At 39.2% G+C, this 13,746-nt stretch overlaps 3 protein-coding genes and 1 non-coding gene across 5 annotated transcripts; all 4 read right to left on the reverse strand.

The window, feature by feature from the left end:
- Window positions 1-32: 32 nt before the first annotated feature.
- LOC134811946 (AP-4 complex subunit epsilon-1-like) lies at window positions 33-8,848 on the reverse strand. 2 transcript variants are annotated; one of them, XM_063819116.1, is made up of 16 exons: window positions 8,747-8,848; window positions 8,571-8,642; window positions 7,078-7,197; window positions 5,134-5,207; window positions 4,894-5,015; window positions 4,019-4,172; window positions 3,625-3,791; window positions 3,282-3,457; window positions 3,070-3,171; window positions 2,791-2,920; window positions 2,373-2,528; window positions 2,059-2,240; window positions 1,243-1,436; window positions 867-1,010; window positions 572-702; window positions 33-407 (listed from the first exon to the last, which is right to left on the reverse strand). In XM_063819116.1, the coding sequence occupies exons 5-16, from the start codon at window positions 4,980-4,982 to the stop codon at window positions 320-322; spliced, it is 1,713 nt and encodes a 570-aa protein (XP_063675186.1). In that variant the 5' UTR covers window positions 4,983-5,015; window positions 5,134-5,207; window positions 7,078-7,197; window positions 8,571-8,642; window positions 8,747-8,848; the 3' UTR covers window positions 33-319. The 2 variants fall into 2 exon arrangements, with proteins under 2 accessions (XP_063675186.1, XP_063675185.1); XM_063819115.1 differs by having other exon boundaries at window positions 7,074-7,197; window positions 8,747-8,842.
- Window positions 8,157-8,348, reverse strand: LOC134812066 (U2 spliceosomal RNA). Its single transcript, XR_010159885.1, has one exon. It is a non-coding gene; the product is annotated as a U2 spliceosomal RNA (small nuclear RNA).
- A 1,879-nt stretch (window positions 8,849-10,727) lies between the features above and the next one.
- Window positions 10,728-12,668, reverse strand: LOC134826701 (vacuole membrane protein 1-like). The gene has a single exon (XM_063839190.1). The coding sequence runs from the start codon at window positions 12,572-12,574 to the stop codon at window positions 11,483-11,485; it is 1,092 nt and encodes a 363-aa protein (XP_063695260.1). The 5' UTR covers window positions 12,575-12,668; the 3' UTR covers window positions 10,728-11,482.
- A 60-nt stretch (window positions 12,669-12,728) lies between these two features.
- Window positions 12,729-13,714, reverse strand: LOC134826702 (L-xylulose reductase-like). The gene has a single exon (XM_063839191.1). The coding sequence runs from the start codon at window positions 13,712-13,714 to the stop codon at window positions 12,983-12,985; it is 732 nt and encodes a 243-aa protein (XP_063695261.1). The 3' UTR covers window positions 12,729-12,982.
- Window positions 13,715-13,746: the final 32 nt, after the last annotated feature.

Raw genomic sequence — 13,746 nt, forward strand, 5'->3', positions numbered from 1 at the left:
GGAACCAAAATGAAAGCAATTAAACGATCATAGACATAATTTCAAAAACAATAATTTTAACAATCAATATCAGCAAGAAATATACGAAAATAAAACAATCATAACAATCAATTTTTTTCTGAAATCTATTCAAACGAATCCTGCAGTAATTCCTTAAAAGTCAAAAGAATTTAGAAATTATTCCTCTTATCAAATGCTAAGTTTGGAATCTACCAGAATTTTCATTTATACAAAGATTTATCAATTTATTTTTGTCTTAGAGAAAGCGATATGAAATAAGGAGAGCACGGTTCCTGGATCCTGCCTGTTTACTTGACACTTAACATCTAGTTGGGTCACTGTGAGTAGCTCTAGTCTGTTTGGAGTGTTCGCCCCACTTATAAGTACTGCGTAGTGCTGGCTGTGAGCTGGAGGTTTAACTTTATTTAATCGGTTATTAACAAACTACAAATTTAGGTATATATAATGATGAATTTCTTTCAAAACTTTGCATGGGTGAATGCTCTTTCTCAATTCTTCCAAATAAGTATCAAACTTAGTCGGATCACTCAAGATAATAAAAAGGACTAACAGTGGGGGTTCAGGTTTGTCATTGGCGGACGCCTCCTCAGGAATGTGCTCGTGATAACTGACCCAGGTAGCAGCGGGGTTGGGAGTGCCGTCCTTAGAGGGTACATTTACTCGCTGTTTGGGTCCTTCTTCCTGAACAGGACCAATATAATTGGTAACAACCATGAATTATAGATTGACAGTTGTACATTGTACAATGTATATTGTACAATGTATACGATTTGATGACCTTCTCAATAGAGAATTACAATTGCGATTCAATCACAAGAATAAAAAGATGACGAATTATAACTGACCTGAACATCATGGCCAAACTCTACTTTCTCAGTGGGACCATTTGCTCGCTTTCTGAACTTAGTAAGGAACTGTTTGTGAGCTGTGGTGTTTTCGAGACCAGCATCGGGAGTATTAGCTAGTTTCTCTATCAGCACTGATAACATCTGGCGGGATAGCACCCGTTAGGTCACGTGCTTTGTAATCTAGGTCACGTGCTTTGTAATTTAGGTCACGTGCTTTGTAATCTAGGTCACGTGCTTTGTAATTTAGGTCACGTGCTTTGTAATTTAGGTCACGTGCTTTGTAACTTAGGTCACGTGCTTTGTAATCTAGGTCACGTGCTTTGTAATTTAGGTCACGTGCTTTACTTCAACTCTAGAACCAATAATAACTCACATCAGTTTGTGTATTAAATAAGTCAGTGACATTAGGAAGGTCTGACAAGTTGACAAGTTCAATAGCCAGCTGTCTGATGATGGGGGAAGGGCTGTTGGTGAAGGGATGTAGGGTGGAGTAGAGGGGGGCGGGCAGTGCACCTAGTCGAGTTACTAAAACTACAAGACTGTCTAGCAACCATTTTATCTGGTTATCTGGGGGTTTGTGGAGGTTATAATAGTTGATATAATAGTTGATATAATAGTTGATATTTAATAGTTGGGGGTCGTTCACATATTACGTAATCAATATTTTAGCAATTTTTACCCCCCTCCTCCCTTCCGTAATCAACCGTAATCAAGACCCAACCCCCTCCCCCCTCCTGACTGCAATATTACGTAATCATGACCTGACCCCCCCCCCCTTGACTTTTTTCCTAGAAAACACTTTTCTCTATGTTTCATGCTACCCTGATCATGCTATCATGATGAGCCGAAATCATTGTTATGATATCCGGGCAAGCACCTTCTAAACTACTTACTATTACAGCCGGATATTCGATCAATTTCTAAATTTTATCACTATCAGTGAGTGGAATTTGAATTAAAATATTGTCAAATTGTTATTATTCTAGAGGGTAAAAAAGAAAATGTTGATTACGTAATCAACGACCGAAACCCCCCCCCCCCCCGTAATCAACCGTAAGCATTTGGAAACCCCCCCTCCCCCCTCGGCTGATTACGTAATATGTGAACGACCCCTTGTTATAATAGTTTATAATAGGTGATAACTCGTAGTGATAAAATGAGAAATGTGAAGAATTTCCTAAATACGAACCAGATAAGGATTTGATCTTGTTAACCCAAATTCCGGCTCTATCAAAATCAGGATCATATCTTCCCAGCGCCCAGATACTCAGCCAAGATTTCTGAGAGTTTATGTCGTCGTTTTCTTGGGCAGCTTTTTGGATGAGAGTTTTTACTTCAGCGTCGATTGTAGTTGTGCAATAGTTGATCAACCTAAGAGTTCAATTAATATTTTTTCAGTGGATTTATTTAACTTTTGAAGTCTGCAATTAAAAAGTTAGAAGAAACAAAATTTAATTGCGAACCGGAGAAAGCTACTCAGTGAGTAGTACTACTAGTACTCACGTGTTAAGGATGGGAGAAGGAGAGGTGGAGGGGAGTGGGGAAGCGATAGCAAGTATTTTCAGGAGCAGTCCCACATACCAAGCGGGGCTGGGTGCATGCTTTCTTCCTATCTCAGCTAGTGTGGAGCAACATTCTGCTTCTAGCTCCTTACTGCAACTGAGGTTCAGTTTATTTAGAATTTACATTTTTCATAGAAATTTGAATTACTTTTTATCACAGTAAATCTTGGAAAGATTTTAGGCATTTATGTGTCGAAAATCAATGCTGAATATCCGGAAAAAACTTTGAAAAAAAAAAGGAAAATTCTTAAAATGTGCTACGTTAAACACTCTTAAAAATAACAAAACATATTCTAAAACCAAATCTAAGGATGATGACATTTCGTGAACTAAAATCTAGAATTATACTCAAAACTTACTTTGAGTCTGATAAAATGTCTAAAAGAACTCTAGTAGCATCAGTCAGAGTATCAGGCGAAACCCCGACCCGTAGTACTTTAATAGCAGCGTCTCTAATCATGGTGCACTGGTGCGAGGTATACTGGTACACTGAAACACAGAGTTAATCTAGATACAACTGATATTGTGATACAAATTTCAAGAGGGCAGGTACATACTACATATGATCAGATAACGCGATAAAAGAAATGTAGTACTCGAATATCCCCCAGGAACAGTTTGGTTATTAGCGTACAAACCTTGTGGTATAAATGTTGCTCCGATTGAGGGCTGTTTTTCGCAAAGTTTCTCCAACAGTTGCAGACCAAGGTGTATTTTGTTGCTTGCACTGTTCAAGAACTCTGAAATTGAAAAATTGTTTCGCCGGATATATTTCTAAAACTGATTCGGTTAGATCGAAAAGGCTGACTTGCTCAACACAAATTTAAGATAAAACTTTCATCTGACGTACCATCTATTTTGCGGGTAACAAGAAGGATAAGGTCCTGGTTAGGATATATAGACAAGATAGTCTGACAGACTTGGTACAAGACAGCCACAGCAGCATCAGCAGCCTGAGGGGTGGTCATCTTCCCTGAAGCTCTGGCTATCACCAGGTGCAACACGTGACTCATATTCTCACTCAACCTGGTTAGACGCAACTTATAGGTTACAGAAAAAGAAAACAATTTTCAATGGTATGATTTTCAAGAACTACGTTTCATACTAAAATTTAAGGTTAAGTTTTCATACAAATATAAAGCGGAATATTGGGGCTTGAGTCCGGGTTCCCGCCAATTTAAGTTAAAACTTACTGCTTATCATTACAGCCCAAGTAGTGTAGTATCTGAAGGAGGTAGACCTGGGCCCAGGGAGCAGGGAATGTGTGGTAGTTGAAACTGTTGTGAAGTCGCCCCTCAACTATTTGGATCAATATGTCTGTAAACGCCTTGTTCATGTGACGGTACTTATCCGGCTGTTCCTAGGTGATTAGCAGACAGTTAGCGATAGCTCAGCAAAAGTATTTAATACTCAAAGTAATATGGACCAAAAATAGAATGGAGTTAACCCTTATTATACTAACCAATTGCTTTCGTTGAAAATTGAGTCAAAGTACACTACACATTGTTGCGTGTGTTCTTATGGTGGCTTACCTTACAAAGCTAAAGTGCACTCCACATTGTTGCGTGTGTTGTTAAGGTGGCTTACCTTACAAAGTTTCAGATATATAGGTAGAGCAGATATCATGACCCCAGCATCAGGATCACACAACGCCTTCAAGTAACGTTCATCGTGTGTTTGTTCTGGCATTTCCCGCAGAAACTGGTACAAAACATCTACTGCTTTCTTTCTGATTATCTCTCTGGGAAGGAGAAAGTAATATTATTTGGTACAAAACATCTACTGCTTTCTTTCTGATTATCTCTCTGGGAAGGGAGAGGAGAAAGTAATATTAATTTCAATTACAAATTATAATAACACTAGTATAACCCGTGCCAACGGCCGGAACTTCACTATCGCAGTTGAAATCCAAAAGTATAAACCCGCCTATTATATTCGAAAACACGCATTACATTGTCGTATGAAAGTATGAACTCTCTGATAGTCCAAACAAACCGCAAACAAAACCCCCTCCCCCAACCTTATAAGCTTATAGTATTACATAACAGTGAATATTGCCGCTGATACATTGCCGAATAACCTAATTATGATTTATCCCCGATTTATGTACCAACGCTGCATATGCAGTAATGGGAGAGAGAGCGAGGAGGGAGAAAAAGTGAGCCATTTTATGTCACATTTGTGGTACAAAACCATCAATTTAACCACTTACCATCGGCCGATTAAAAAATTGCATATTGGCTTCGTCAGGGTTTTGTCGAAACTATGTACCGAACAAACCAGTCCCATAAGTTTTACCGTTTTCTTGATTAAGCCGCTCGGAAATTACACGCACACAGACAGACAGACAGACAGACACACATTTTGAGATTAGTAGTATAGATGACATAAACGTGGTTGGATAGAAAAGAGTAATGTCACGAAGGTTATCACGAACTTTCGCGTCATTTTATTAAACTAACTTCGGATGAGATAGCTTTTTGATGATAGTAGGAAGAAAAGCAGATATTGTATCTTTTCCCATGAGCTGACAGATGGCAGTGAGAGCCATACTTTGCTCCACAACACTTTCTGATGCAAGATCCTGAGGGTAACAGCGAACTTTAATTGGGTTCAAAAGCATTTCAAATTGTTTATTTAAAAAACCACACATGGCATTAAAATGAAGGGTTCGACTGATATAGTCCGGCTCTCTTCCTTACTTTTTGTAAAGAGCAGCATAACAGGAGAGATTCCTCACGTCCCGGGTTAAGAAGCAGAGACGAAACTAAATACCCTGAAATAGATTAAATGTCAATTAAAAATTTTGGAAGCATGTAAGGATTTAGACCTGATGTCGATCGTATATACTAAAAATACTCTAGCACATGCAATTGTAACTGCAGTTTTACAGAACTCTAAATGCTTAATGAAGACACTTGCAGGTACCACCCGTATTCATAGTCAGACCTGAGTTTAGTCATTTTCCGATGCGAGATTGGGGACGGGTTCTATAAACGAACAAACTAACAAATGTACGTTTACACATTGGCACATCATTTGATGATGATACGGTGGGTTGGAAAATATGATCCATTACGAATACGCAATGTTAGCACCCTTTATTGTCGTTTTCTTCCCCGTTTATTGATGATCACGTCAAAATTCTACAAATCTGTTCTTATTTTGATTGCTTCATGTTATTTGTTTTCGATACTTTACCAGGACATCGTAAAGACAAACTTCAAGCTAAATTTAAGAGCAGTTTCATCCACGATCGATTACGAGATCCCATCTCAAGAGTTGTTAAAAGAACAGTTAAACCGATTCTATGACGAAATGTACAGCACCTACCAGTCGCCATCTGACTGGATGCATGTCTTACTCAATCAAACTTATTATTTCCCCAATACTAACATAATTTTCACGGGAATACCTAAAACAGGTTGTTCGCACTGGAAAGAACTCTTCCTACAAGCAGAGGGCGTACTAAAAGGTCGACTTGAGTATCTTCCCGATGTACATTTCAATTTCTCATCTCCCTACAAACTTCATAATTTCGCTAAAACATGGAACGGGAAATACGACGAGAAGATCAATACAGCGACCAGCATTGTGGCATTGAGAAACCCTTGGGTGAGAGCTGTCTCTGCATACAGACAGAAACTATCCAGCGAGAAAACACAAGGAAACACTTTGCCAAAACTTCAGTTAGAGATCATTCAATCCGAACGGAATGTCTCTCAAATTCAGCATTTCGCTCTTCTTCGGAGCGATCCGAAGAGGCTAGTTCACTTACTAGAAACTAGATAAAAACTCCAACGTTCGAGGAGTATGTAAGGTATACAGTAAAAGAAAACGAGAAAATAACAGCAAATCCACATTTCTCTCCTCAAAACATGTTTTTATCGGTGAACGAAGTCCGTTATGACTATATTTTACCGATGGAATTTGCGGAACAAATGTCCACGGAGTTCTTACAGACAGTGGGAATAGATATTCCTTTGCCAGGATCTTATGACAGAGAAACTGATCCAAGGTTGCAGACGTCAGTAGTAAAAGCAAGGGAGTTATTTTCTACATTGGATAAGGAACTGGTAGATAAATTTTATGAAATTTATAAGTGGGATTTCAAGCTCCTTGATTACAGCAACTTTAGCGATCCAAACTTTCCATTTCCTAATTTCTACACTGACTGTGAAAATGACAAATGAGTTGATAAACTAAAATTGTTATATTTTCAATTTGAAAGATACAACCCATATCTATGCTTCCCACTACAGATTTGGAGACCACTCTTTCAATACATAATTTGGGGTTCGAAATACTGGGCTATAGTAATTGTCTCCTTGTATATCTTGATTTATTTATAATAATTAATTTCTGTATAATTATGTATTGTTTGAAAAGAATTATGATAAAAGAGCTGCTCCCGCCGTGACTACTGGGACTGTTATTGGAATAATTGGTAGATAGTATAATATAGGGCACGCATAATCCTGTCAATTCCTATTTTTGAATACTGAGATATTTCATTCCTTTTCAATCTCCAAGTATAACTAGTCGGTGCCAAAAATGGGATGATTGAAGCAAGAGTAAAGCTAGTATCTAAACAATAACTCAAAACTTCAATTTCACGGAATAAATCAAAGCAGGTGCTTACCAACCCTCTTGTAGAATAAACTGGACTGTTGAGCAAACTTGATGGCATCAATAACGCCGAAAGTAGCATCGTATCCCAGCATGTGTATGTAGATGAGCTTTACCAAGCGTTCGTGCTGCACAGACTGAAAACGTGTCACTTAAATTCTGTAAAAGAGTTAAATAAACGCGCGTGATGCCACTGTGAACACTGTATACAGCGAACTTATCACGCGTAAAGGGTTTCGCGCGCTACGTTTACCAGTTTATGTAGACGCGGCTACCACAAAAGGTGGCGGGCAAATGGCATTGGATTTAAAAAATCGACCCAGATAAATATTTACGTCATGCCAGTTTGACGGCGCAGAAAATACAGCTCGAACATAAACATCCTCAGCTGGTGCATACTGCGATGAAAGTGGTCAGCGTTATTTTATTCGTTTATGAACACGGTCACAAAAAGATCACAAGTGGGTCACATCTCAGTCTAATTTAACCTGAATATATTAACAATGAGTATGTTTAGCTCTAGACTAGCAGAGAGGCTGCAGGACCTGTTTGAGGTTTCAATTTGGGCAACTTGCAAGAGTTTTGGAGACTACATGTACCAATCGAAAGCACGTCATGGCATGGAGCTTTTAATGGGAATTTAGTTTACTCTTTCTAACTATTTTGTTATTGAAATAAAAAAATAAGGTTCCGATGGACCTATGCAGCCCCCGGTCTACTCAGCCGAATGCTCGAGAAATCGTGTGTGAGGGTTAAATGAGGAGCTGTACATGATCAATGCAGCGGAGCCACGGGCGAAGAAAGTGTGGTATAATACCTTAACCGTCGCTGGCCTTAGTAATCGATCCTTCGGTTTCCTGTAAGTGCTGGTGCCGGCCATGGTTGTCCGAAGTTAAAGTAAAAGGGTGGTTTTCATAGATGACCCTGCTGCTTTGCAGCTAAACAACGTAAAGTAAAGTAAAGTAAAGTAAATTATATGACTACCAAGTCCTTACAATTACTTACACTTACTGTACCAACAAATATAGATAGGGAAAGCGTTAGTGCAGGATTGTCCAAGATAATATCTCATTTAGTTTGATAGGTCCTCCCCAAAGGGAGGTGAGCCTAGCCCCGAGGTACTGCAATACGGGGAAGACTCGTGGTCTGGCTGAAGCAAGCTTCACATCCTAGACCGATTTCCAAAAATCAATTTAATATTGAAGCTACTCGATGAGTAGCGTATCAGATATTAAACTGATAAGAACAGATACTACACTTGATCTTAGCCAAAAGGCCGAGAAGCGATGCTTATTATACTTTAAATACGGGGTATATAGAGAGCATTTAATATTTCCTTGTGTTTAAAAATGTTCACATTTATATTAGTATCAAGGTATCATCTTCCAATCCTTATGATCCATTAATTATGTTGTCAAGTTTTTAAAGCAAATTCTGGAATTTACTCACAGTATATCGAAGAAAATAGCGAACAAAGCTGTTATTCCGAACAAAAGTAAAATTTACTTACCGAAGTTGCGTAGGGTGTTTTTATTTCTTTCTTCAGATTATCGACCTCTACCTGCATGACCAAGGATTCCTCCTGAAATATATGATAGTTTAAGATGCCCGATAATTCGGGTTAGGTATCCAAATCCGAAAAAATGTAAACCTCCAAACTGTAGTTTTATGTGCAAAGCATCTTACATATTTAGTTTTGGAGTCGGCTATGTCCTTGATGAACTTCTTGAAGGTGGGGGAGTGGCCGTTGGGAGTGCCAATTATCATTTGCTCCACATTCTTCATCCTTCCAGGAATTTGGGGTTAAGGGACGCAAAAGTTGCAAGTGGGGGGGGGGGCCAATGGCATAAAATGGCATAAAATGGCATAAAATGGAGACTTTTTCTATGGAGAAAATGGAAAAACCCATGAGTAATTCTCCATTTTCTCCATTTTATGCCACTTGCAAAAGTTGCAAGTGGGGGGGGGGCCAATGGCATAAAATGGCATAAAATGGCATAAAATGGAGACTTTTTCTATGGAGAAAATGGAAAAACCCATGAGTAATTCTCCATTTTCTCCATTTTATGCCATGAATTTTGTCTTCAAATTTTGATCTTTAACACCTAAATTGGACATCCTAACATGTTTATTTACGCTTACTAGGGGCGTAACAAGCTTATGAAAGCTCATAGTAGGCTACTAGATGCTTATACTAGGTTAGTAGAGGCACACTTCAGGCAAACTCATAATTACTCAAGCCTAGTGTAAAGTTATTTCTACAGGCTACAGCAGGAGTGAGTAATAGGGGAGAGTAATTATAGGCACTGAGAAGTGAGACCTACATCCTCGAAAGTCGAAACAAGCTCGCACTGCAAAGGGGAGGCCTGCCTTCCGAGATCGCATTACTAGGGGGAAGCCTCGAGTCCAAATTTGTGTATTTAGGGGTAGGTGCAGACTTCGATAAACCGAAAAATCAAAAAAATATTTTCGGCTAATAATGAAGAGGGTAGCATGAAACGTGGAGAAAAGTGGTTTTTAGAAAAACTTTGAAAAATTTTGACTTAGAAAATTTTCGGCCCGAGTCATTCTCGATACGTACCTCTCGTATCGAGAGCTCACGATTCCGAGCTCGTGTTGCAAAGGGGAGGCCTGCCTTCCGAGATCGCATTACCAGGGGGAAGCCTCGAGTCCAAATTTGTGTATCGAGGGGTAGGTGCAGACTTCGATAAACCGAAAAACCAAAAAAAAATTTTCGGCTAATAATGAAGAGGGTAGCATGAAACGTGGAGAAAAGTGGTTTTTAGAAAAACTTTGAAAAATTTTGAATTAGAAAATTTTCGGCCCGAGTCATTCTCGATACGTACCTCTCGTATCGAGAGCTCCCGATTCCGAGCTCGTATTGCAAAGGGGAGGCCTGCCTTCCGAGATCGCATTACCAGGGGGAAGCCTCGAGTCCAAATTTGTGTATCGAGGGGTAATTTTCTAAGTCAAAATTTTTCAAAGTTTTTCTGAAAAACACTTTTCTCCACGTTTCATGCTACCTTGTTCATTATAAGCCGAAAATATTTTTTCGGTCAAAATTTTTCAAATTTTTTCTGAAGACCGCTTTTCTCCACGTTTCATGCTACCCTGTTCATTATTTGCCGAAAATATTTTTTCGAAGTCCACACCTTCCCCTCGATACACAATTTTGGACTCGAGGTAATGCGATCTCGGAAGGCAGGCCTCCCCTTTGCAACACGAGCACGGAATCGGGAGCTCTCGAAACGGGAGGTACGTATCGAAAATGACTCGGACCGAACATTTTCTAAGTCAACATTTTTCAAAGTTTTTCTGAAAACCACTTTTCTCCATGTTTCATGATACCCTGTTCATTATTGGCCGAAAATATCTTTTTTTAAATAATTTTTCTCGAAATTCTAAATTTTTCAGGTTTTCAATGGCATAAAATGGCATAAAATGGAGACTTTTTCTATGGAGAAAATGGAAAAACCCATGAGTAATTCTCCATTTTCTCCATTTATGCCATTGGCCCCCCCCCCCCCCTTGCAAGTTTATTGCTTATTCTTAGACATGATTACGGAGAGTGGTTTTATTATTAATCCCTAAATAGAGATTGAAGAGAAACTCTGCATTCCTCAAAATAATACGAATGTAGAAATTGGCAGTGAAACTACAATTAATATTGTTTTAGAGTATTACATTTAGTTTATCTCAACATTATACAGGATCCAGTCCAACACGAAAAATTATGCTATTTATCTGCTTAATTAATATTTTAATTAAAACATCACAAAAGTTGAAACCCATACGTAAATATAGCATGTCAAGAAGTTGCAAAAATAAAACTGATTCTAAATCATAATTAATTTCCTAACTGTTCCTAACTGTATATCACTCCCGATGGTTATTAATATGTACATAGGTTATGTAATGGGTAATAATTAACAAAATTAATAATACTGAAGGTAGCATTTAAAGATCATAACTAATGTTTCCAATTCTGAAGCCTATTTCAGTAAACATTATACGTTGTTGCTGCCAAGAACTTATTATCTTGAAGTCTCAGATGCACAAATATCTTTGCTGCAAAATAATGAGTAATCCGATAGCCCACAGGGAATCATCATGCACGTGAACTATCACGTGATATCTATTTATAGAACACTTTTGTCAAACATCATATCATTTAAAAAGTATATTTTATTATTATCAAAGGATATTTAAACAGCTAAAAACGAGCTGAGAGAAGAAGCTAATCAACAACAACAAACTAAAATCCGCAAAGTATTCAATACTAATACTACTGTAGAAGGAAGAACAGTATAATCACAAAACATCACAATCACGAAATAAATACCACAAACAAACAAACACACATCGCAAACTCACTCGCAAATTCACTCCCTACATTTGCTTGATACTTTTCTTACTCTTCAGTCATTGCGCCTTCTTTTTCTCCACCACATCTTTATGGTACTGCTGAGCCATGGAATTAACGATGGACAAAACAAAGTACCCGATCATAAGAAAGAGGAAGATCTCAAAACATTTGGATACCATAGAATCAGTGGGGGGACCACCCTCTTTACCGCCACTGTGAAGTTTCAACTTCTGTTTATCCATGTAGTCCACAAAAGGAGCGTGCAGGGCGGGTCCTATTTCAGGAATACTAGCAATGAGGTTCTCTAACGCCTCTAAATGGTGCTTAGTGAAGATGAATATCACAAACAACATCTGGATGTGCATTTTAACGATAGCTTTACCAATCAGAGTGGCACCGAAGAATGTTGTAAAAGGGACAAGGAAATGTCCGCAAGTAAGCCCAGCCAGATCGAACAGAGGATTGGGAATACTGGCACATAGAAGAATTCCGAAGAATCCAGCCTTTTCAACGAGATTGTGCATGAGTAACTTGGCACGTGACCAGAGGTCCAGGTCATCTTTCTCCTTAATCTCCTCCAGCTCATTAAAGTCCTCGTCCTCCAGCTGCTGCCCTGATAACCTGGCAGCACGTGCCATGAAATAGGGTGGAAGTTCCCCTAGCGCAGTGCCAGCCCCCCACATAAACGCCTCCAGCCTTACTTTGGACATGATAGCCAGCAAGTTAATACTCATGGGCTCCCCGCTGTCAGGGCATGTTATCTCAGCGGGGTAGGGGGGTTCAGGGAAGTGAGTAGACCCGCACTCCCAGGCAGCAATAGTAACACTAGCTATGTGAGGTCCCAGATAGAGGAGGAATGTGTGGAGTCCAGTACCGAACCCTACACTAGACAACACTCCCAGACCCAACCAGTAGAGACACCAGGCTGACTTGTCCTGAAGAACAGAGACATAGACCTGGTGTGGACCCTCAAAGTGTAGAGCAGCCACTACCACAGCACTTAGTACCACACTGGTGAGGATGAGGGTGGTGTTGGTGAGGAGGAGGGTGGTTAGTCTCACTACTTCTGAGATGAGTTGGAGGGTGAAGTAGAGGAGGGTGGTGAGGGGGCGCCGCCATAGTACTAGTGTTTCCCGCTCACTCGACATACCTGGGGGATTTAGTTAACAAGGTAGGTTCAAAGCTGTAACTTTAAAGCTAATTGCACTGTAAATCTGTGAATGAAATTGTATATAATTAGGTTGTAAAAGGAGTGGGAGTTAAACAATTATATGGATCAGCGGGACAAGTGAAAATGAAATATAGTTGTCAAGACGACTGAAAATTAATTAAAGTAAAAATCCTGTAAATTTTAAAAGCAAGTTCTCGAAATCGTTTCATGAGATATAAAATTTACCCGATTTATAAATAAAAACTCATATACAGTTACAAAAATTAACGGATGTTTTAAAAAACCATCTGCAACGGAAACATGAAAATGTCATGACTTCAGTGTCGATCACTACTAGATAAAAATAATGACCACAATGAATTATTAATGGTATCACTTTAACAATTTACATGGCAAGGAAGCCTCCATCAATAGGAAGTGTAGTTCCATTTACCATTGAAGAGCTATCACTCAATAAAAATAGAATCGGACCGACAACCTCCTCAATTTCAGCAAATCTTCCCAGAGGTATTTTACTCAGCATGGGACCAGCTTTTGCCGGATCAGACCAGCCAACTCTCCCCATATCTGTCATAACTACAGTTGGATTTACACAGTTTACTCTGATACCATGACTCCCCAACTCTAGGGCCATATTCTTAGCTAGATTATCTAGCGCTGCTTTTGACATTCCATATAAGGAATGGTCCTGTAAAGCAGCTTGGGACGCTTGGGATGACACATGAACTATGGAACCAGCCTTTTTGTTATTAACCATATTCTGAGCAGCTGCCTGGGCCACAAAGTAGTTTCCTTTTACATTTACATCCATCTGAGCATCGAAATCAGAAGTGGTAATTTCCAGGAAAGGTCTGATAACGGCAGTAGCAGCATTGTTAACGAGTCCGTCCAGAGGAGGTAGAGATAAAATGTAGTCTCTAACAGCCTCATACTCAGTAATATCCAGAGTCTTAGTGACTACATTGTGACTACACTCCCTCAACAAAGTGTCCAGGTTAGCCTGACTCCTGCTGATGACGTAGACATTGGCTCCGTGAGAAGAGAGTGACGTCACAACTCCTCTACCTATACCGGCTCCTCCTCCTGTTACTAGAATGTTCTTACCTCCCAGATTCATCTAATATCTACACTGTAATAGGTTTTAAAAAG

This window comes from Bolinopsis microptera, chromosome 2 (assembly GCF_026151205.1).
Source record: "Bolinopsis microptera isolate Bmic1 chromosome 2, MBARI_Bmic_1.0, whole genome shotgun sequence".
In the NCBI taxonomy this organism is placed as follows: domain Eukaryota; kingdom Metazoa; phylum Ctenophora; class Tentaculata; order Lobata; family Bolinopsidae; genus Bolinopsis; species Bolinopsis microptera.

Coding starts and splice junctions, on each gene's coding strand:
- LOC134826702 (XM_063839191.1), bottom strand. CDS start 13,714: ATGAATCTGGGAGGTAAGAACATTCTAGTAACAGGAGGAGGAGCCGGT.
- LOC134826701 (XM_063839190.1), bottom strand. CDS start 12,574: ATGTCGAGTGAGCGGGAAACACTAGTACTATGGCGGCGCCCCCTCACC.
- LOC134811946 (XM_063819115.1), bottom strand. CDS start 8,827: ATGATAATTGGCACTCCCAACGGCCACTCCCCCACCTTCAAGAAGTTC. Junction 8,643..8,746: donor CCGACTCCAAAACTAAATAT/GTAAGATGCTTT, acceptor CATATATTTCAG/GAGGAATCCTTGGTCATGCA. Junction 703..866: donor AGTTTGGCCATGATGTTCAG/GTCAGTTATAAT, acceptor GGTCCTGTTCAG/GAAGAAGGACCCAAACAGCG.